The sequence below is a fragment of the Alexandromys fortis genome, unplaced genomic scaffold, assembly GCF_014885135.2.
Source record: "Alexandromys fortis isolate MF-2015 unplaced genomic scaffold, M_Fortis_MF-2015_v1.1 scaffold_45, whole genome shotgun sequence".
NCBI lineage: Eukaryota > Metazoa > Chordata > Mammalia > Rodentia > Cricetidae > Alexandromys > Alexandromys fortis.
The window spans coordinates 4948830-4972808 of record NW_026067926.1 but is presented as its reverse complement, the minus strand read 5'-3'; the positions used below and the strand labels follow the sequence as shown (position 1 = coordinate 4972808).

At 40.1% G+C, this 23979-nt stretch overlaps 1 protein-coding gene across 1 annotated transcript in view; it reads left to right on the top strand.

The window, feature by feature from the left end:
• The window catches only part of LOC126502275 (ankyrin repeat domain-containing protein 26-like), a 64163-nt gene that overhangs the window by 5735 nt on the left and 34449 nt on the right, over positions 1-23979 (top strand). Inside the window, exons 4-15 of the mRNA XM_050143145.1 lie at positions 918-1024; positions 2582-2719; positions 3521-3591; positions 5156-5189; positions 9297-9336; positions 13680-13719; positions 14444-14514; positions 16354-16393; positions 16861-16922; positions 19812-19884; positions 21625-21819; positions 23005-23078. Of these exons, the coding sequence (XP_049999102.1) occupies positions 918-1024; positions 2582-2719; positions 3521-3591; positions 5156-5189; positions 9297-9336; positions 13680-13719; positions 14444-14514; positions 16354-16393; positions 16861-16922; positions 19812-19884; positions 21625-21819; positions 23005-23078 (945 nt within the window). The remainder of the gene's footprint in view (positions 1-917; positions 1025-2581; positions 2720-3520; positions 3592-5155; positions 5190-9296; positions 9337-13679; positions 13720-14443; positions 14515-16353; positions 16394-16860; positions 16923-19811; positions 19885-21624; positions 21820-23004; positions 23079-23979) is intronic.

Genomic DNA, 23979 nt, shown 5'->3' with positions numbered 1-23979 from the left:
CATTGCACAAAGATATATGAAAATACAAAGATATATGAAGATATATAATGAATTGTCACTATAGGGATAAGATTTTGTATTGGGTTTTGAGTATATATGCACATGTGTGCACATGTAAAGGCTTGAGTTTGCCCACCAGGTGTCTTCCTCTATTGCTTTCTTCCTGTTTTGACCGACCAGTGAGCCCCTGGGATCCTCCTGCCTCTCTCTACCTCCCAGTACTGGGATTACAAGCATGTACTGCCACATCTGGACTTTATATGGGCACTGGGGGTCTGGGCGCAGGTCCTCATGAACCTTATCCACTGAACCATCTCCCTTTCTATTAAGCTTTCTAATAGCTACACAATAAAAGAAAACTCGCAAACCACCTAGTCATAACCAAAGTTCCTTTGAAGCCAGGGTCTTTTAATTCAGAAGCCATTTTCTTACGAGCCCCTTGCAGAAGGAATGCCTGATATATCTGGGATCCTGACACCATAAAAAAGAGAAGCAAGCAAGACTCCTTAGCCACCTGGAGTGAACTCGCGCATCACTAGAAAGCTCTCTGCGGTGTATCCAAGCGGCTCCAGTTCCTCTAAAGCCAATTCCACTTCACAACTGTACTTTTCAAGTAGGGATTGATCAAAGATAAAAAGATTTTCTTAATACTGGATGTATAATGTACAGTTTTATAATAGTTCCCAGAGGAATATTACTACTTTTCTGTGAGACTCGGCATTTCTAAAGAAGTAGATATTCTTTGGAAGGTAAATTTAGAACCCCTATTCTGGAGATGAAGGTATAGCCCGCTAACTTCACTACTGTGGTTTAGAATCTGAGGGCATTAACATAAAACAAGATGTGGGTTTACATGGTTTATGTGGGATGAGAAATATATGGTTTTTGTGAGTTAAATTCTTTTTGTCATTTTGCAGAGTGGCTTCACGCCATTTTTACTGGCGGTCAGTGAAAACAAACTGAAGATGGCAAAATTTTTATCAGTGAAGAATGCTAATGTGCATGCAACTGATAACCAGAAAAGGTAGTATAATCCTCTAAACCTTAGTGGTGGTGTACAGTGGTAACAAGTACTCAGAGATATTGAATTAATACAAAACAGAACAATTTTATAATAATTGGGATTTAATGAGAACCCAACACAAATCATCAGCGCTATGCAGAAAAGGAATTATTCAGAATGGGCAACACAAAGAACCATGTATATTAAAGCATACGCCCTTACATATTTACTGGTGTTTGTAAACTAGCAGCTGGAGGTTCCATGTATTTTATTCTACTTTGATAACATAAAGACTCAGCTCATTTTTTTTGCCTCGATATTTATGTTCTTAATCTTTTCATAGCATTTTAACCTCTGCTTTTTATCCACTTTGCTTTAAAAGCTAGAGTAAGCAGAAACAGGAGTTAAAATGGTTTTGTCTTTGGAATGACTCCTTCAGAGAACTGTCCTTGTATAGTCTGAAGAATATTTAACCATATTAACCCTAAACGACTATTAGTTATTAGTTCCAGATGCTGTTATTTTTCTTTGCTTTTTATTTTAAACATACCTGGATATTTTTATTTGGGGTTGGCACTGGCATGGGGAAGAAACTGAGCTGTGCTTGGATAAAGCTTTGATGAAGACCAAGAGGTCGAGTGAAAACAAAGGAGATTGACTGCAGAGTCCCGTAAGACTGGGTTATGTGCCTGGCTTCCCCACTGGCCATGTGTGTGACTTTAGGAACACTACTTACCACTAGCCATGTTCCCCGCTGTGAAGAGCCGGGTCATCAGTCCTAAAGTTGCTTATGGAAGGTTCTGTATGCAGCATTTAGCTCTCTGCCTAGCAAGTGACTGTGAGCATCTGCAGCTCAAATCACTGACTGTCGCTATGGCAATTATTGCTGTACTAACTGTTGTTCCTTTGAGACTGGTCTCACTGTGTAGCCCAGGCTGGCCTCACTTTGTTGGCCAAGTTTACCTTGAAATTTCAGTGATCCTCCCACACCAGCCTCCTTAGTGCTGGAATGACAAGTGTGTACCACCATTCACGGATGATATGCTTTGAGGCCGGCAGATAGCTTTTTCTTAGGTGCCCTTCCACTGCCTATGAAGTATATATAATGCATCTTAGCACATTACACATGAAGTGGAGGAAAGACTATCTTTGGTGGTTTGCTTTGGTTCATTTGTTTATGAGACAGTCTTGCTTTGTATGGCAGGCTTGCCGAGAACTTCTTATGCAGTCCAAACTGGACTCAACCTCACAATCCTGCCTCAGCCCCCTAAGTACTGTGATCCCAGGCCTGCACCATCACACCTGATTAGAGTTCTTCATTTAAGTTTTACCAACCCTGGACACGTGCCCTTGGTGTAGTTATTGCCCACCAAAGGGCTTTAAGTTAGCAGCATCTATGACAAGTTGACACGGGTATGGGAGGCTCCGTACTTTATTTTCTTAAAGTCTCAAGACCTCAAGATGCTTGGCTTATCTGTTAATAGCCAAGTCTACTTAAACAATAAATAGAAAAATATTGCAAACTAGTCCTTCATTTTGTTAAAGTAGTAAGAGTGACGCATCGCTCTGCTCATTCAGAACAGCCCTCATGCCTGCTGTAAGTCATGACTCAACAGATATAGTTAGATTTATTCTTCAGCAAGGTGTAGACCTCTTTTGGAAAGATGCCCTTGGATTGACTGCAATCGATTATGCTGATGATTTTAAATATTATGAGTAAGTGCTTATATTAAATGTTAGTTACTATTAAACGGAGATTCCAAATAAACTACAATAATGCGTCTTATACCTCAGGGCAAGCTTCTTACTCAGTTCAGGTAGCTTTAGAGTGACAAGGACTTAGTCTATATTCATTAGCAGGTACCAAGCAAAGGCCACCTTGGAGGTAGCAGTGAGTGACAGATTCATAATCTTGGGCCTTCATTGTTTTGTTTAGTTTTGTTTTGTTTTTGGTGGTACTGGGAATTGCAAGCTTACCAAGCTCTACATTGAACTTTACCACCAGCCTCTATCCTAGGACTCTTAAGATCTTTATTCTTGGAAATCCCAGCACCATTCATCCCAAGTATTCCCCTATAGAACAGAGTAGAAATAGTGCCACATCTGTGATTCTATTGATCCTATTAGATCTATTATAATGATCTATTATGTCTAAAAATGTCTAGTTTAGCATTAAAGTGCTTTTTCCACCAGAATCCATTTTCCACAACCACCTGCTTAAATGTCCCTGAAAGCTAGGGGTTTGCTCAAGACCAGTGTCAGATGGAGCGGGGAAAAGTGGGGGGGGGGGCTTTGTTTCCCTTGAGTCTCTTGCTTCAGGGCTGCCGTGAAAGCTGTCACCGAGGTCCAGGAAGACAGCTAGCTGCCAGTCTGGGGTCTTCTCACAGCACACACTTAGACGTAAAGGCTCGGGGTGCTTAACAGTTGAGGCTTTATGGGGCAATACCATGAACATTTTAACACACTGAGCAAATGATTTTTACATCAGTATTAACTTTAATTATCATTTTTACAAAGCAATATGAAAATCCTTCTTGAATATAAAGAGAAGAGAGATGAGAAGTCTGAAAGAAGTCTGAACAAACTAGGTAAGAGTTACTCCAGGTGTGGCTACCCTAGATTTTAAAAACTAAGAGACAAAAAAAAAAAACTAAGAGACTATTTTGATAAGAGCAGGTTTAAAAATATCAATGCATAAAATGCCTATGCTCTTTGATTCATTATTGGCAGTCAAGAATTTACATGTTTGTTTTTTGGTTTTTTGGTTTGGGGTTTTTTGTTGTTGTTGTTGTTGTTAATTTATTTTTTTGGTGTTGGGACAGGCGGTTTCGAGGCAGGGTTTCTCTGTAGCTTTGGAGCCTGTCCTGGAACTAGCTCTTGTAGACCAGGCTGGTCTCAAACTCACAGAGATCCACCTGCCTCTGCCTCCTGAGTGCTGGGATTAAAGGCGTGCACCACCACCGCTGGCTCAGAATTCACATGTTTTTAAGAAATTATTTATAGATGTTTCCATCCTGAATGAATATTGTCTGAAGAAAAGTCCATTTAGTTATTCTAGAAACGAAAATTCTGTGTATATATTTTTTTATTTTTTTCTTCTATGTGTATTTTTATAAATAGAATACAATTTTCAAATTACCATATTGCCTAGTTTCTTACTTAGCAGATCCACTGAAGCAATTGGACTTATTATAAAAACATATCTTCTTTTTTTAAAAAAAAAAAACATCTTTTCCTTTTAGCTTTTGAAAAAACTAGATTGTAATTACTAGATGAATATTATGAAATAATTGCTGGTGAAACATGATGTATATAATTAAAATTTTATTATCAATTATTTTCTTGCTTAAATATACAGTTTTAAGTCTTTCTTTCTGATTTCTCTATGGCCCAATAGTGTGTTATTTAATCTTTGTGTTAGTAGAGTCACTCTGGTTTCCCTTGCTATTGACTTCCAGTTTCACTCCATTATGATTGGATAAGGGATATAAATATTTTAATTCTTTATATTTGTGCAACTTGCTTTATGGCCTAATGTGAGATATATTTCAAAGAATATTTCATTAGATGCTGAGAATAACATGTTTTTCATAGCTGTTGCATAAATGAGTAGAATATTTTGTGAATGTCTTCAAGTACATTTGATCTATGACATAAGTTAACACTGACTGGGGTTGCTTTCCTGGCTTTTGTCTTGTAGCCAAATGAACAGTTTTGATCAAACATTTGAAGCAGCTGTGCTGTGTCTTAGTGAAATAGCTGCAGTCTTTAGGAGTGTCCCTAAGTCCTTAGTTCAGAAAGAACACACTATGTGTGGACAGTGTTGGTGTATGGTAGAGATTCTGCTAACGAGACCACTGTTGGTCAGTGCCGGGATGGTGTCATGGTCCCTGCACATAGCAGTTTACTTTAAGGAACTGAAGTTTCACAGATGCCAATTTTCTTCCTCGCATTTGATAATTACAAAAGAGGAAGCAAGAGAGTTCTTGTGCATTCATGGCCTACAAGTAGTATAGTTAGAGTACATTTTAGACTACTCTTCAGGTTCAGTCTCAAGGAAATACGCCTAATAAAATATCAGAGTCTTATGCTTCTAATGTGCCCACTGTCCTCTTGAAGCCTGTAAATGCGTTCTACTTTTGTCTTTAGCAGTGGAGGGAAGTGCTGAAGAGGACTCTTCCAGAAGGTAGGACATCTAAAGACTTGATAACTGATTAGATAGCAGAGAAGAATGTGATGTTTTGAATGCTTTACCCTGGAAGGCCATACTGTTAGATTTTAAGATTGTTCTGGTCGTTACCAGAGCTTTGAAAAGTGTCTTTGTGGTTATTGTGGGAACCAGCCATGATAAGCTAAGTATGGACAGGTCACCCAAAGGAAATTCTTTCCTTCCAACCATTATCACCTGCCAGAGTAGAACTTGGCCAGGCCATCGATAAGTTTAATGGAGGCCTGAGTCTCAGTAGTTCACCCTGAAGCAATACCTGGTTGCAAGAAGAACCACAAACTGAGATTACCCAGGCACCACCCAAGAACGGACCATCCAAAGGAAATGCCTAACGTTCCAATGGATGTAAATAGGATCACCTGCCAGCACACACTCACCAGGACACCCCTAGATAAATGTCAACCAATCAGGGGTCCTGAACCTCAGAAATCCCTCACCCCCACCCTTACTACTATAAAAACCCAATTCTAACTGAGCTCGGGGCTCTCGGTTATTCCAATACGTTGGACATGTGGACAGACCGAGTTTGCAAACTTGCGTAAGATAAAGGCTCTTTGCTTTTTACATGTGGGACTCAGTCTCCTTGTTGGCTTTTGAGGGGACTTCACCGATTTGGGCCTGATAGTTGTAGTCTACTTTATACCAGTTAGGTGACTTTCATGTCACACATAAAGGTTGAGTAATTGGCTCGTGACTTCCTAACTGACATACAGCTGACCCAGATTTGACTGCAGTCCGACTGGCTTCCCTATGCACAGGATGATGGGGGTTGTATCACGCTGTATGTCCATATCAGTTCAGTTCAAACTACAAAACTCAGTCATGAAGTGCCTGGTCTGGAATTTTCCTGAGCATCCCAGTCCCAGAAAGAGTCCCCATTTTTGACAAACGCAGTGGTACTAGGCCTTTTTTTTTATTGGCTTGGTTTTTGGAATATCTTTACTTTTTTTTTGACAATTCCATATATACAATGTGTTTTGACCACACTCACCTCCCTTCACCATCTCTTATCCCTTTCCACGACTGCTAAAGTCTCAGAACCTTGTTTTCAACCATGAAAGGCTTCACGGCAGTTCCCACTCAGCTGTGGCTTGGATCCATTGGTTGTATGTAAGCAAGATCAGGAAAGTTTGGAGTGGGAGTATTTTAACAGACATGAAAAAAATCTTAACTACAGTGTTTAATTAATCATACCAAGTATGAGTTTAGTGGATTTTTTTATTTCTATACTTACTGTTTCCCCGGTATTGTTTTCCTTAGGCCACTGCCCATGCCTCGTTCCCTGAAGTGTTTCCCTCTGTTATGAAATGCCTTTTATCCCCTCAATGACTAATCTTTGCTTGATTGTTTTTGTTTTGTTCAGCTCTTCTTTGAATTTCTTGTTGTGGAATATTACTTTATGTAAAGATGCGTTACATTTCTTTATATTGTAGAATGTTACTTTAATCGTGTAAAGCTGTGTCATATTTGTTTATGCTGTATTTGCTTAATGATATAAAGATGTGTTGCATTTGTTTATAAGATGTGTTACATTTGTTTATGCTGAGTTTGTAGCTGCCATGTGGGTGCTGGGAATTGAACCCGGATCCTCCAGAAGAACAGTCAGTGCTCTTAACCACTGAGCCATCTCCCCAGCCCTGCTGAATTTGTTTAATGATGTAGAGTTGTGTTTCTTTGCCTTCCTAATGCACCTGGCTAGTCTAATAAAAAGCCGAACAGCCAATAGCTAGGCAGGTGGGGCTGGAAGGCAGAGAGAATAAGGAGGAGGAGGAATCTAGGCTGGGGGAGAAATGAACAAGAAAGAACAAGGGGGAAAGAAAGGGAGATGCCTGGGGCCAGCCAGTCAGGTAGCTGTCAGACAGACAGACAGACAGACAGACATGGAGTAGGACATACAGAATGAAAGAAAGGTAAAAAGGCCCTGAGGCAAAATGTAGATGAAGATAAATAGATTAAGTTATAAGAGCTAGTGGTGGAAGCAGATGCAGAGATACACAGCTAAGCACTGGGCCAAGCTTCCAGAGACCAGTGTAAGAGAGGGAGGAGCAATAATATGAGCAAAAAGGTCAAGACCGTGATGGGGATACCCCCAGAAAGAGCTGACCTGAGCTAGTGAGGGCTCACTGACTGGACTGATAGCAGGGAACCTGTACAGAACCAAACTAGGCCCTCTGAATGTGGGTGAGAGTAGTGTGGCTTGGGCAGGCTGTGGGGCCACTGGCGATGAGGCCAGAATTTATCCCCTGTGCTTGAAGTGGCTTTCTGGAGCCCATTCTTCTTGGAGGGATGCCTTGCTCAACCTAGACATAGGCCTTGATCGTCCTTCAGAGTGATGTGCCAGACTTTGTTGACTGCCCATGAGAAGCCTTACCCCTCTGTAAAGAATGGATGGGGAGTGAGGTGGGGGGAAAGTGGAGGGAGTGGGAGGAAGGGAGGGAGTGGGAACTGGGATAGGTATGTAAAATGAGAAAAGATCATTTTTTTAAACTAATTAATTAAAATTTTAAAAAAAGAGCCAGTGGTACTAACGTAAGGTAAGACCAAACATTCATAACTAATAATAAGTCTATGTGTCATGAATTGGGAACTTGTTGGCAGTCCAAAAAAAAAAAGCCTGCTACACTTTCTAATCTTTTATTTTTCATTTTTGCCAGTTACATATTCCTACTTGTCTGTAGATAGAAGCAAAAACCCATAGAATTTAAGTATTTTAAATAAACTTATAATCAAAATATGCTCTGGCACGTCAACCTGTTTTTCATTACTTATTTATCTGTTTATTTATTTATTGGGGAAAGTGCCTGCACATGCCATGATATCCAAGTGGAAACCAGAGGGCAACTTCTTCCCTTTCTTTCCTTCCACCGTGTGAATTTCAGGAATCAAACTCACATTGTCAGGCTTGGCAGTAGGCATCTTGCCAGCCCCTTGACCTGTTTTTATATCTTACGCAAAATATTGTTTTGATAGATAACCTGAAACTCACAAATAAGTAAGTGACTCGTCTGTACCTGGTAAGTGACAGGAAGGAGATTTGAACTTGAGTCCTAGCGTCTAAAGCCTGTCTTCTTCCTTATTTGTCATTCTGTAAGTGTCTCGATAATGGAGGAGGAGAGCGGGTACACTGAGTTCAAACGAAGACTAGCCAGCATCCAGAGTGTCTCTCTGTTTCCCAGTTCATCATCTGACCCAAAAGTAAGGTACCCTAAAAGTAATTCCTCACAAGACACAGTAGTGCATGTCTGTAATGCCAGCACCCAGGGGGCTGAGGCAGAAGGATTGCCATGAGTTTGTGGTCAGTCTGGGATATACAGGGAAAAATAAGCCACCCAACCTATGTAGCAAGACCCTCTCTCAAAACATGAAAGAATCATTTTATATTTTCTTCATGAATTGTCTCCTCTGGTGTGCACAATGATAAAGTTTTCAAAGAGTAAATCTGTAAACATATAAAATATCCATTCCTATCCTGTCTTCCTATGTTATGTTCATATATGTTACACATCTGGAAGACTGGCTTTTTACCCACTTATGTATAGAATATCCATTACAGGAAAAGGGAAATTTATATTCTAGCCCACAAAAAAAAAGGTCTCCTGTGGTTGGCCAGGATTCTGTCTGAGCTGTCTATACCATCCCCAGTAACTATAGTATAGTTTAAGCACACCATTTTCATAGCCTGTTTCTCCTCATTCCCATGCCTTATCTTGTGTTCACTCTGTCTTGGTTCAGAAAACAGCCTACCCACCTGCCTTTACCTCCTCTGACCTTGATTTAAAAAAACCACCCTGTGTTTATAGCATTTCCTGGGCTTCAAAGTAACAACTTTATCCTTAGCAATAATCATTTCCAAAGCAAAAATTCCAGATAATTCATTTCTGTTCACATTTGGTAATTTCTGCTTACATGTGAAACAGAGTGTGTCTTCTCCCTCCAGCGTGATGCAGGACGCTGCCTATCCTTGACGGCACAGTAAACACTGTGGTCTTGGTAGCTGCATTCTTGGTGAGTGAGTAGGTGAATTAATGTATTTTCTGAAGTCTTCTTTTTTCTTCTTTTTAATAGGAAGGACCAACAGAGCCAGAAAGTGGAAAAAATGAAAAAGGTGATGTTTCAGGAAAAAGAAATTGCGATTTGCTTTGTGTTGAAAGGGGGCATCAAAGCATTAAAAATGGTGCTGTCAGGTGTCTATGAAAATCTGCTAAGCTACAGTGAAAATTTTAAGACAATCAAAGGTGGAATTAATTACTCTCCTAATTTCAGGAATTAAGAGACTAAGGTTAGAGGAACAGGAGCTCAAGGACCTCCTGGAGCACATTGTAGAGGCCAGCCTCAACAGGACACTAAAAGATAGGGAGGGAGAGAAGGAGGGGGAAAGGAAGGAAGGAAGGAAGGAAGGAAGGAAGGAAGGAAGGAAGGAAGGAAGGAAGGAAGGAAGGAAGGAAAGAATTAAATATAAATTATATAGCTCCAATCATAATCTCCATTTCTTTACAATGTTTGTACCCTTTCACCCCTTTGTGATGTTCATTGCTCACTGAAATTTGGCTTTTCACTTTAGAACCTATTGGTTCTTATTTTCTCTAACTCTTTTACAAAATTGCATATGGGTAATTTCCAAACTGCCCCAAAAACCTTGTGGAAGAATCTGTCACTGCCTCAGGATAACCAGTGATTGCCTGGATAATTACGGCAAGTTTAGGCAATTCAGTCTTTTTTTTTCTGCGAGCTGGAGAAGTGGCTCGGTGGCTAAGAGCACTTTCTGCTATTACAGAGGGCCAGGTTTCAATTCCCAGCATCCATATGGGGTCTCACAACCACTCCAGTTCCAGGGGACCTGGCACCCTCTGCAGGTACCAGGAATGCACACAGTCCACTCATATGCAGTCAAAATACCCACATACATAAAATAAATGTATATATTAAATATGTTTAAAAGTATATATATGAACTAAATAAGCAAAATTCTCTATTCTCCCAATGTCCTTGTTTATCGTGTTCTATTTTGTAATGTCTCATTTCCCTGAGGGACAGTCCTAGGGAGCGGCTTCTCATTACACATGTGCATTTGTCAGCAGAGCTGGCTGGAGGGGCGACATCAGTGCACAACCCGAGGAGGCTCGATGGCGGAGGAGTTGACCAGCTCCAGGTCTGCATTAGCTTCTCTCTATATTCCTCTCTAATGCTGTACCTTTTGCATGGGACAAATAAAATTACTCTTTATATAGAATATTATAATTATTATCAAAATTTTACATCCAGCATTTATTTTTCGTCACTCTAGCTATAAAACTTAACCTCGCCTTAGAATCTATAGTCACTTCTAGCAGCTGCCATTGGAATTGGGAGAAGCTTTCTCTGAATCTTTCCTGCTGTTCTGTCTGTGTAATTAGCTCACACAATGAAGGTGAGATGAACTCTGAGCTGTGTTGTTACAGAGTTGGAGCTGAGCGTGGTTGTGTGTCATGGCCACTGGTTAGATTCCTATAGGAGACATGACTCTAGACCTTGTGTTTGTGGTTTTGTGTTAGCATACCCTAGTGCCCTGTTTACAGAAGTAATCCCTAACTGTGGATTCTGATCATCTTCCAGGGCTGTTTAATTTAAGTAAACATTATTATATATTAACTCATTTAATATATGCCCATCGTATGATATGTAAACATTTCCTTACACGTTGGCCTTGGCAGATGCAAAATGAATGATAAATATTTTGAAAATTGGGAGCAGAAGAGAATTGACAGAAAATTCATAGTGACAAAAATATTTGAGAAAACCTAGATGAATTTCCCTCTTTTTAATAACCACAACCATGAGGACATTCAATATTCCTGTGATAAAATGATGATGATGATGATGATTACGATGATGATATGAGGATGATGTCATTGTCTTCATTGTCATCTGGGTTTTGAACCTAAAATTTAACCCATGTTTTCTACTTCTCAGTAAAGTTCTAGCGCCAGTATTCATAGTTCTTCAATATTTACATGTAAATTTTCTGGGTTTTCTTAAGAAGTTGAGAATCCTGTTGACTCAGATTCCTCCTCTTTCCTTTCTCCTCTTCTGAAACAAGACTGTCTATGCAGTTCACCCTACTGGTCATGACTGAACAGATTTGTTCAACTAGGAAATGTACCTTTACTTTTAAATACCAGGTCCTACCTGAAATGTTTGGCTGCCTCACCATGTGTGGGAATAGGAAATAGGTATTGTTGGTGTGGTGCTTGTGTGGGGAACTGGAAAATCATTTTCTCGTGTTGTAGTGATCCTTGACCGTGCCTCATCCTATGATCACATAAAGATCTCCTCTTTGGCCAAGTAGAGTGGCACATGTCTCTACTCGTGACATCCAGGAGGTTGCAACCAGAGGTTCACCAGTCCAAAGCCAGCCTGAGCTACATAGTGAGATCCTATTTCACAACAGCAAGCTTTTGGGGATGGAGTCAGCCTCAGAGCACTTGTCTGCATGTGCAAAGCCTAGGTTTGACCCTTGTCCCTGGAAATATGCCTTCTGCCCAACAGATATGCTATGAGCCCTTGTGTTATTGACCAGGAAGGCCTGAAAACTCTCAGTTCAAATGTTCTTCTCTGAATGCTGAGTGCTTGGACAATGTGTACTTGGCATAAGCCTCACTTACAATTGAAATAGAAACTTTTGGAAACATAGTTGAACTAAGGAACCTTCCTGCAGCATACAGAATTTTTGGTTTACAATAATATATTTTATCCGAAGTACAGATTAGAATAAAGTTCTAAATAAGTAAATATCATATGTGGTAACACACGACTGTGTATGCAGTTTCACAGTTGGCATCTGCGATAGATGTCAGGATTCCCTAATTATACTGTTTTCTCTTTTTGGTGTCAAAATTTCAGCATTCTTGGTTGGTTTCTATCATTCATTTACAGTGTCTTGGTCTGTGTTCTATTGCTGTGAAAAGCACAATGACTGTGGCAATTCTTATAAAGGAAAGCACTTAACTGGGGCTGGCTTACAGTTTCAGAGGTTTAGTCCATTATCATCATGATGGGGAGCATGGTGGCATGCAGGCAGAGAGAGACACTGGGCCTGGCTTGAGGGTTTGAAACCCCAAAGTCCACCCCCAGTGACACACTTACCCCAGTGACACACAGCAAGGCCACACCTGCTCCAACAAAGCCACACCTCCTAATCTCTATCAAGTAGCTCCACGCCCTAATGATCAAACATTCAAATCTATGAGCCTTTGGGGTCTATTCCTGTTCAAGCCACCACAGCATTTAACTATATATAGCAAATAACTCTTTTCCTGAAATCCATGATGCTTTCTCTGAGTAAGATTTCAGTTCCTACACTTTACAGATGTATTCTAATTTATCTTCTAAGTATCTGGTTGCCTTGATTTAAGAAGTTACAAGTAGAGATATTGACCCTGAGCTTCTCTGACTCCCCCAAGACTCTTCATTGAGGCATTCTCTGTTTTGTTTTCACACCCCACACAAGTAGAGTAGAAACACTGAAGCAGGGGAAACACTAGACTCCCTTCTCCCTGACATCGCCTACCTTCTTACTCACAGGCAACTTCATTTTGTGCTGGATGACAACTCCATGTCTTACCAAGGGAATATGCTTTCAAGCCAATGACAAAAAATACCCTACCCCTTCTTTATATAGACACACCTTTATATGTGTCTACAAAACTGCAAAGATGAACTCTCAGGTATATATTTATGACGTTGGGACTTAGATCCCAGTCACAGAAATGCAAGAATTTGCAGTGTAGCCTGAAAATGTCTTTTATAAGGAGTGGCTTCAATTCTCTGTCTGAGCTGCCCATCTCTGGTTCAAACACACCATTCCACAGCCCCTGCTGGCCGAGTTTCCGTGCCGCATCCCTCTGCTCATGCTCCCCTGGTCCAGAATGGCTTTCATACTTCCCTTTGCTTTCTCTGCTTTCACATATCACCCTGTGTTTGTAGCATTTCCTGAGCTTCAGGGGCAGAACTGGCTTTTCTTTTTTTAATCTTTTAAGTGATTTATTTATTTTTATTTTGTGTGCATTAGTGTACCACTAAAGTGTAATGTCTTTATAAAGGTGTCAGACCCTTTGGAACTGGAGCTGCAGATAGTTGTGAACTGCCAGATGGGTGCTGGGAGTTGAACCTGGGTCCTCTGGAAGAGTAATCTGTGCTCTTAATGACTGAACCATCTCTCCAGCCCAAGCTGACTTTTCTATATGTCCCTCACTATAATCATTTCAGCTGTAGGAATAATGAATGATTCACTTCTGTTCTCAATTGTTAAACATAACTCGACTCAAGCTTGGATGGAAAAAATCATCTTCTGCTTCCAGTTTGAGTAATGGTTGTGGCTTGGTAAACACAGCAATTACGTGATGTAGTGGGTGGGTAGGTGAGTAAATAAATGTTTTCACAGTGTGTGTTCCCTTTTCTCATCTTTGATAGGAAGGATTGGCTGAACCAGGAACTGAAAGAAAAGAACAAGGTGATGTTTCAGGAACCACACACTAATTAGCCACACCCAGTTATCACACTCTGCCTTGTGTAAAAAGGGGGCAGCAAAGCCATCAAAATAAAGCCAGCAAAAATCTAGGAAAGTCTGCTAAGCTAGAATGCAGTTACGACAGTTCCGGGTGCAGGGTGGAACACTTTTGTAGAATCCGGAATTAAAAGGATGTAGTAGGAGAACAGTGAGCTCCAGGGTGACCTGGAGTACACAGAGATCCAGTCTCACAGCAACAAAGACAAACAACAAACAAACAAACAAACAAATGCAAAATGAAGACTAAGTGTGTAGACTCAAGCATGATGCCTGTGTCCCTCCAGCATGCTTCACCCTGTTACCCTCTTTGCAATTTCAATGCTTTCAATGGGGCTCTTTGCTGGAAAGCCTGTTCTTAGTCATGCCGACTATTCCCCTTGGCTACAGCTCACAGAGGCCACTTCTAGTCTGCCATCTTACCTGTCTTCTTGACACTGAATGCTATCTAATGTGTCCCCAAGAAGATGAAACATTTGGACAATTAGAAATATTTTTATTTAAATATATTTATATATTTAGCTAAAATTCATATTGAATTAAAATTTCCCACTTGCAAAGAGAAAATGGAAATGGTCCTTATTTATTGTGCTCTATTTTGTAATGTCTCATTCCCTGTGGGACAGTCCTAGGGAGCGACCTCTCATTACACATGTGCATTTGTCAGCAGAGGCGGCTGAAGGGACGACGTCAGTGCACGACCCATGGAGGCTCGATGGCGGAGGAGATGACCAGCTCCAGGTCTGCATTCACTTCTTGCTATATTCCTTACAAATTAATGCTGTTTCTTTCCATTTTGTAGGTTAGAGTAGATCAAAAGGGAATACTTTACCTAATAATCATTATGCCATAATTTCCTATCTAGTATTTATTTTTTCATAACTATTAATATATTCTCTCACAATTTTACACATGTATATAACACATTCGGGTCGCACTTACTCCACCCCTTATCCCTACCACCACCAAACTCCCCCTCCCAACAAGTTCCCCTTCCACTAGCATAGCTTTTCGTTTTGTTTCCTTTTTGTCTGTGACACACTGAGTTTAACCAGGACTCTTTGTCTTCATGAGCATGAATGCGGTACTATCCCCTGCAGTGTTAGACACCAGTCATAAAACTTAAATATGCCTCAGATTCTACAGCAACTTAGAGCTAAACTTCATTTTAATTGAATTTTTTTCTCCGAACACATATGCAGAGCTTCCTCACAGATGAAGAAGTTGGGATAAACATCTGAGCACTGTTATTATGGTTGAAGCTATGAGTGGTTAAGAGCCCCTGCATGGGATTCTGATAAGTCATTATTCCATAACCTTGTATGTTAGCAGACCCCAGTGCTCAGTTTACAGAACTACTTTCTTAATGTGGATTCTGATCATCTTCAATGCCTAACTAAATGATGTGGGAGTGTCATATATCAATCTGTTGATTTCATTGGTTAAGCAATAAAGAAACTCCTTGGCCCTGATAGGTTAAAACATAGGTGGGAGGAGTAAACAGAATAGGATGCTGGGAGGAAGAGGAAGTGAGCTCAGACCCAACAGCTCTGCTCTGGAGCAGAGACGCCATGCTCCGCTCTCCCAGGCAACTCCGACCCAGGATGGACGTAGGCTAGAATCTTCCTGGTAAGCGCACCTTGGGGTGCTTACACACATTATTAGAAATGGGCTAAATTAATATGTGAGAATTAGCCTAGAAGAGGCTAGATAGAAATGGGCCAAGCAGTCTTTAAATGAATACAGTTTGTGTGTTGTTATTTCGGGCATAAGCTAGCAGGCGGCCGGGGTGCTGGGGACGCAGCCCCGCCGCTCCTATTACAACTAAATTAATGTATTGTTCGTTTAGTCATTTAGTATTTAATTCACTACAAAAGTCTTAACTAAAATTCAGGAGTTGTTTGTCTACCTTCATTTTATGTGGAGAATGGATCAGGAAAAAGCCATTTTATAGAATTATGATATGTAGGGGTTTTTTCTTTTCATCTTAACTTTGGCAGATATCAAATGAATGACATATTTTTAAAGAAACAGAAACAGCAAAATTATAACATTAAAAATGTCTTTTGTAGGGCAGGTCAGCCTGGTCTACATAGCAAGCTCCAAGGCGGTGGAGAAAACACAATGTCGTTTGTGGTTTGTTCATGATTATCTGTCAGCTGCCCATTCTATTCTGGTACCATGGTCCAGTTTAAGAACGGAACCTTCACAGCCCTCATTTGCCTTGGGTTGTGCTGCCCTGGCAACCTTCACAGCTCTCTGTACCTTCCCTGACTCTGACAATACCACTCTTGTTGTGTTGATAGCATTTCCTCCTCCTTTGCAGGTAGAACTGCCTCTTCCCTTCCACGTTCCCTTATGATCATTTCAATTATATGAATAATGGATGGCTCATCTCATTTTTATCATAACTCTGCTTCAGCTTGAATAGAGAGCAGAATCTGTCTTCTGTCCTCAGCTTCATTGGGCTATGCTTACTGTTTGATAAAACAGAAAATAACTGTGGCCCTAACAACCGATTTATTTTAGTGAGTGAATGAATAGGTTTCATGACATCCTTTCTCCTTTTGCTTTTAATAGGAAGATGCAACCAAGCCAAGGGCTAGCAAAGAAGATGAAGGTAGAGTTTCATAAAAGCACAGCTCACACTCCATCATACAGTGGGGAAGGAGACAAAAACATTAAGTGTAACACATCAATATCTGTGGAGAATTTCTAAGCTTTAGTGCAATTTTAAGATAATCAAAGGTGGTTGATCAAACACTTGTAATCCCAGAAACCAAAAGGCTGGGTCAGAAGATTATAAACCCTAGGATATCCTGGGGTACATGGCAGAGTGCAATGTCAAAACTGTAAAGGAAAAAAAATTAGGGCAAGTACAAAAGGATTAATTCTGTGTAAATCCAAATGACACCCATCCACACTTAATAGTTTTCTTTTGGTCTGTACTTCTTTTGATGACCACCTTAAGTCTCTGAAATTATTTTTTTCTTTTGGTTGCCATTTCACTGAAATATGAGCAATGGTTTAAGATGTATATGCATGTCTTAGATTCACAGTAACACATGTTCTATCTCACATTTACAGATGTGGCACACACATTAGCCACAGAAAAAGAGGATAAAGACGAATCATCCTGGGATTCTGAGGTATCGTCTGTTCTGTTACTATTTTTTAATGATTATTGAGGGAAATTATCACTGAAAGGCATATTTTGACTTCCTCACTTCCGCCATTCTTACCAGAAACTATCCCCACGTGTTTCACCTGGCATCCATTAGGACATCATGGGGTCGTATGTTATTGCAGGGTGGAACAAGTCTGGTACTCATTCACATCATGAAGGCTGTGTGGTGCAAAGCAAATGCCCAGGCTGTGAGTGTAAAGGACTCGGCGTGGCTCTGAATTGTATGTTAGAATTGAAGGCGTGCACCAGGTCTACCATGGTTGAGTGATTCTGTTGCATGTAAAAAGTCCTAACATTCGTTTAGACCTGTTATACAGAGCTGTCCTCTGAGCAGAGCTGCCATCACCCTCAGGAGTTCCGCTGAGTCTGCTCCCAGAACATCACAGCAGGCACTGTTAACGGTCTTCATGACTTCATGGAAGGAAGAGGTGGGGAGGGTCACGGAACCCTCACCTGTGTGTTCAGCCACCCCTCTCAGCCAGTTGTGTGCCATTCTTCTTTAATTGCATGTGGTCTCGGGGTCCCTGGGAGGAGCTAGATGATATTGGTTGGGATGGATTACAGGAGGGGACTCCATCCGCAGTCATGAGAGAGCTATCCTCCCTCCTGGGTGTAGGCCTTTCAGTGTGGCTGCTTTAAAGTCAGCCATGCTCCTGCCCATAACCTCTTACCCATGCCTCTGTAATTGAGCCTAATCAACTCACTGTCGCACAGAGTGAACTTTGGAGGAACTGCACCTCACTTTCACTGAAACTATTCCAGGACGTGTTGTTTACATCTCCCCAATGGATGGAGGCTTGGCAACAGGACCTTAAGTCTTCACAGCTTGGAGTTTCATAGGATCATACTTGGCCTTGACGTGGCTGATGCTCTTGGTTTTGATGTGTATGTGAGAGCATTTCAGGAGAAGGAAAATCAGGGGATCATAAATGTAATGGGGCGTGATACTGATGACGATGATAATAAATTAACTTCATTTCGTATGCCTGAATAGATTAGTGAAGAGTTTTAACAGTGAACCGGTAGCAGCTGCGTTTGTAGTGACCTAGCTGTAAACACGGTTTGTCATCTGCATAGATGTATCCACACAGTGTTTAAAGTCAAGCATGTTAGGCTTTCGTTCAGTCTTTTAGGAGCTCTGTATTCTTAGATGAAATTATTTATCCCAACAAAAATGGTACAATATCTTGCCCTGAGTTTATATAATTATATATTTATAAGTATAGAAAAAAATTACCACAGTTTGAAAGTTAAATTTGTTTTAAAATATAAAGCAAGCTGACTTCAGTTATAGTTGTGACTTAAGAAATAGTGATGACCATGGATGCAGCGTTATGAAGGGAAGCTCATTCCATTCCACCATGAATACAAGGCTATGAATGGAAGCTCATTCTATTCCATTGAGGATGCAGGGCTGTGGATGGAAGCTCATTCCATTCCACCATGGATGCAGCGTTATGAATGGAAGCTCATTCCATTCCACCATGGATGCAGCACTGTGGATGGACGTTCATTCCATTCCAAAGAACATAACCTGGAGAACGGGAAGGAATGGTCTGAGTTGCTGTCTCCTGAACATGACATGGCTGCTTCACTCATGACTTTACAGCAGCTATGGCTTTCTGCACAAGATCTGGTCGGAAAGATCTCTGCATAGATGGGGTAGATCGCTCCAAGACTTGCCCCTTCCTGGGGAGCTAGTGGCAATGGAGAGGCTCAGGAGGGACAGTCGTTCCTAATTAAGCATGTGACCACTAGTAGGTTTCCTTCACTCCAGTGGATGGCCCCACACCCATGCTCATTGGCAGGACTAACTGGACTTAGTGAGTTACCAAAGAAAAGACATGCAATTGGAAAGGGGCATAGGATGGGGTTTGTGATGGGAATATGGAGGTATATGTGATCATATTTTATTATGTACATGCATGAGATTCTCAAAAATAAAAAACAATTTATGATATAAACTCTAGCTCCCAAATTCTTGAGAACAATCAGTTGAGATGTTCTTTGTACTTAGTAAAAGGACTCATTGTTGGTATGTTTATCAAATATTTTTCCTATACAAATACTTTGAAAGTTCTTATTCACTTAGATGAAGGAACTTTTCAATGTCCTTTTTGTGCCTGTGATACACTGCAAAGCATCATGTCAGAAGACATAACACGGGGGATAAATTGTGTGAAGATAATAGTGTTTCAGAATATAGTTGCTGTACTGTAGCAAGTGTATTTTTAAGAACATGCCCTCTGAACCGGGCAGTGGTGGTGCACACCTTGAATCTCAGCACTCGGGGGCAGAGGCAGGAGGATCTCCGTGAGTTCGAGACCAACCTGGTCTACAAGAGCTAGTTCCAGGACAAGCTCCAAAGCTACACTGAAAAAAAAAATGCCCTCTGACCAGGTGGTGGCAATGAACGCCTTTAATGCTAGCACTCGGCAGAGGCAGGCAGATCTCTGAGTTGAAGGCCAACCTGGTCTATAGAGCTAGGACCAGGACAGCCAGGACTACATAGAGAAACCCTGTCTTGGGGCAAAAAAAAAAAAAAAAAAAAAAAAAAAAGACTATGTCCTCTGCTTTGAAGTGAGGGATAAAGGTAGAGTTGCAGCCACTGAAGTTAATCCTGGAGCAGTCTGCACATCCATAAGTATTTCCCATATAAGCGCATTGATGGCAGTCAGGAGTCACTGAAGATAAAAGAGCAGCCGGTCTAAAGAGCATTATTATTGCCCATTAAAAATCCTGGCTTTTTGGGATATGTTTGTTTTATTTTTATATCAAATACCTTTTGAAACAGCATTTATCTGTTCAGAAAGTGCTTTGTGCAACTCACTCTTGGTGTTAAATTTTACAGAGTGTCTCTGAGACTCTTCCACTTATTTGCATTGGTGTTGATGGAATGTTACAAGTAAATGGCCAAGCAGTAGGTAAGAGCTGTGTGGTTAAAGCTGCCATTTGACCTGGCGGAATGTTTATTCAAACACGACCACAGGTGTCTACTAACAATCAAGGGCTGTTTCCTATTGAATGCACAGAAAGGAAATGGAGAAATGAGATGATACTAAGTCCTATGTTTTCTCTGGTTTTAGCCATGGGTTCTGTTGAGGAGGACCCTCTAAGAATAATATTTCCTGTTCAAGATTCTAAGACCAGAGGAATGGGAGGAATTAAGAATATGAAAAGTGGGAATGAAGAATAAAAAAGCCTAGAGTACAGAGGCTAAGTGGGGGTAAAGAGGCAAATACGTGTACCATAAGCTATGATGTACCATATGTGTGTGTGTATTACATAGTCTTCATAAGGTAGCAGATCAATATGACAATATGGTAAGGCTAAAGTCTACTGCTCAGTAGACAAGAAGTGGTAATAGTGATGACTTTATAATGTATTAGGAACAAACCCACAGCCGTAGAGGACTGTTTGACACGGAGAAGTTTTCAGGGGAGCAGGGCACAAAGGGACCATGTTGTCTGGGTGCTTTCACAGGGGTAGGGAGTGATGAGCAAGTTGAGATTACTAACATGAGATGGATTCGGTATGATAAGAGCTCCAGAGAATGTTGGGATCAGAAAGGACTGCTACTGACTGGGACAAGTCTCATCCACTCATTTTTTCTATCTCAAATATCAGTCTTCAAAGCCAGAGATTCACTGATATTAATTATATACAAAATTTAATTGGAATATTCAAGCATTGGACTGGTGTTTTAAAAGAGAACTTATGTTCATTAAGACATTTGTTTCATAAAAAGTCCTTTACTAACAGCAGTGTCCAGTCATAGGGAGAATTTCCTGTGGATGAGAGGAGGTAGATTGTGTGTAGTCAGAACTCATTTTAAACACTACAAAATCATCAAAAGACAAGTTTGATTAATAAAAAATCCTTTAAATTGTCTTATGGCATATTAAACCATAGTCATTTCAGATACAAAAGACATTATGAAGTTATTCACATTCTTTTGATACTCTTGTTACTTTTATTAAATATGGCCCTGGTTTTAAAGTATAGAAACTTACTAAGATATGCTTGGGGAAATGAGTGTATTTTTTTCCATCTGAAAACTTTATTTATTTCAGTGTTGAAAACATGTATTATCTCCTACCTGTGGTTTAAACACTCTTGCATGGGGTGAATCAAGGAACTTCGGGCCAGGCTCAGTGGTCATGAAAAAAGGAAACAATTTGGAAGCCTAAAATGAATTCTATCTTAGGCCAAAGTGATAGAAAGCTTTTGGTCCTCTAAATTGCAGGAGAAATAGAATACATGATCAATATGTGATGCACTAGAGATACACACCATAATATCCCACCATCATCCTTGGCGTTTCTTGTCTGAAGGTCATGATTTGTTCTAATGAGAGACCACTACTCTGTATCGGTTAGCAGAGCCACACTGGCCTGCATTCTCTCTCCTCTTGGCTGCGGTTACTGGAAATGTAATCTCACTTCTGAAATGTCATCTGCACGTTTTACTGAACCTACATTCCTATGTCTTTTTCTTTACAATACATATCATGTTACCTGCACATTTGCAAAAGATTGATACCTGTAATAGCCCTTCTCAAAGAAGTACACAGAGATCCAGTTCTGTCATAGGAATGCACAGATGTATGTCTGGCTTTGTTGTATTTAAGAATAATTGACCAGGTGTCTCCCTTTGCATTTTAGAAAATCCGGAGAAATATCTTCATTGGCTGGTAATAACATTTACCTTCTATCTTGAATTATTAAGCATGTGTATCATGTTACATGCAATATGTATTAACCATCTTGTTTCAAATCTCATCCAGCGTAACAGAAAAGGGAAAAATTCTCTCCCTGATCAAATGAAAGGAGTTGGGGATGCACAGGCATTCACACCAGGTAACCTTTAAAATAAAAATTATTTTGAAGAAAATTTATTAAACCAATGGAGAAATCTCCCTTCTTGTTTCTAATTCATTTTTCTCACAAATGGAGTAGAAGGATTAAATTCCCATACCTAGCAGCTCACAGAAACCCAATAATTGTTGAGTACAGTAATCTTATATAAAGATGACCTACTGTTTCCTCCAATTCAGTTCAAATGGTAAATAAGCATGATATGAAGAACTGTTAGGAAATGAAAGCAGCTGCAAAGAAAGAAACAACTCTTTTTCTAGATGTATTCATTGGTTTTTGTCAAATCGACACAGCTAGAATCATCTAGAAGTAGAGAACCGCAATTGAGAAAATGCCTCCCCCAGACTGGTCTACAGGAAAGTCTTTGGTTCATTTTCTTGATTAATTATTGATGTGGGAGAGCCAAGCCCACTGTAGGTGATGCCACTCCTGGAATTGTCCTGGGTTCTATAAGAAAGAAGGCTACCGGGGCTAGGGATGGCAGTAAGTAGCATCTGCATCAGCTCCTGCCTCCAGGTCTGTGCCTTGACTCTCTATCCAGACTTTTTCAGTAATGTACTGTGAGATGAAATAAACCCTTTCTTCCTCAAGTTGTTTTAGATATTTATTGCAGCAATGGAAAACTAACTAGGTCACCAAAGAAAAGAATCATACTTAGTTTATTATATAGTATAGTATAGTGTAGTATTTCATACTGAATTTAAAAGAAAAGAAATTTTAAATACTAGACAAAAACATTTCAGATAAAAGGACAGGTGTTTGTTCACTGGTAAATGCATGAAAGGAATAAGAGTATTGGAAGTCATTTCGATAAGCATTCTGCCTTGGCTGTTTATAAGTTATCATCAAAAAAGTAGACAAGATTTAATGTGAATTTGTATTTTTCTCTCATTTTTTAATGTTTTTGAAAGTAAGTATTTTTATTAAAGAGTTTATGGCATCTAGTATATCTCCAAAACTGTTAAAATTGTGGACAACTGTAATTATTTCCCAATTTTTGGATAATAAGGAGCATTTCCTACAAAAGTAACATTCAGCTAAAAATTCTTAATTTAGAAAATTAAAAGAAAAACATTGTTTATCAGTTATTATTTTCTATCAGTCTCATAATACCTATTCCCTTAACTGTTTTAAGTAATTAATTTTAACTATACACATGTTTCTCAGCAGAGCCAGACTTAGAATTGACTTCGGAAGAAGAGCACAAAGGGCCTGCCAGAAATGAAGATAAGCAGTGTCAGGTGTGTGGTGGCTCACTCTTACCTGATAGCTAGCACTGTCTTCTCTGATTTGATTATGTTTGATAGAGTTTGGGGAATCCTGGAATGTTGGCTTCTCACATGACTCTAACGTTTCCCAAGCAGACACTTGGCACTTGATTCCAAAAGAGAACGCCAAAGTTCTGAGATACATTGGTTTGTAAAGATAAACACAAATCAAGAGATAAGTTCAAAAGTATTGGTAGGTGATGCTTCTTACCCAAAGAGGCATCAAATAACCTTGTAAAAGTCATACCTGCTAAGTTTTTCTGGTAAATCCAATCAAGTAATTTTTTGATCCAAACTTAATTGTATCATATGTTTTGATATCAAAAAAATGTTATGTTGAGCATAGAGACCTGGCTCAGTGCTTCAGAACACATCCAGCTCTTGCCGAGGACCCAGTCCAGCTTGGTTCCCAGCATCCACACTGGGCAGTTCACAACCACCCGTAACTTGCTCCTGGGATCATGCCCTCTCTTGGGCTCCTTAGCATCTGTATCCACATGCATCTTCCACACACAGGCACACATCTATGCAAAATCTTAAAATAATAAAAGTAAATCTTTTTAAAGTTAGGTAATAAAATATACCATGTCATGTAACTGTTGGGGGAGGCTGCTTGTCCATTTCCCAGACTCCCAGACTCCAGAAGTAATCACATAGAAACTAAATTATTTGCAATACTGTTTGGTCAATAGCTTAAACGTATTTCTAGCTAGCTCATATATCCTAAACTAACCCATCTCCATTAATCTGTGCATCACCACAAAGTCGTGGCCTACCAGCAAAATTTCGGCAGGCTCTGGTAGAGGCGTATGTCTCCTGTGGTGGCTACATGGCTTCTCCCTGACTCTGCCTACTCCCTCCTCCTCTATCTGCT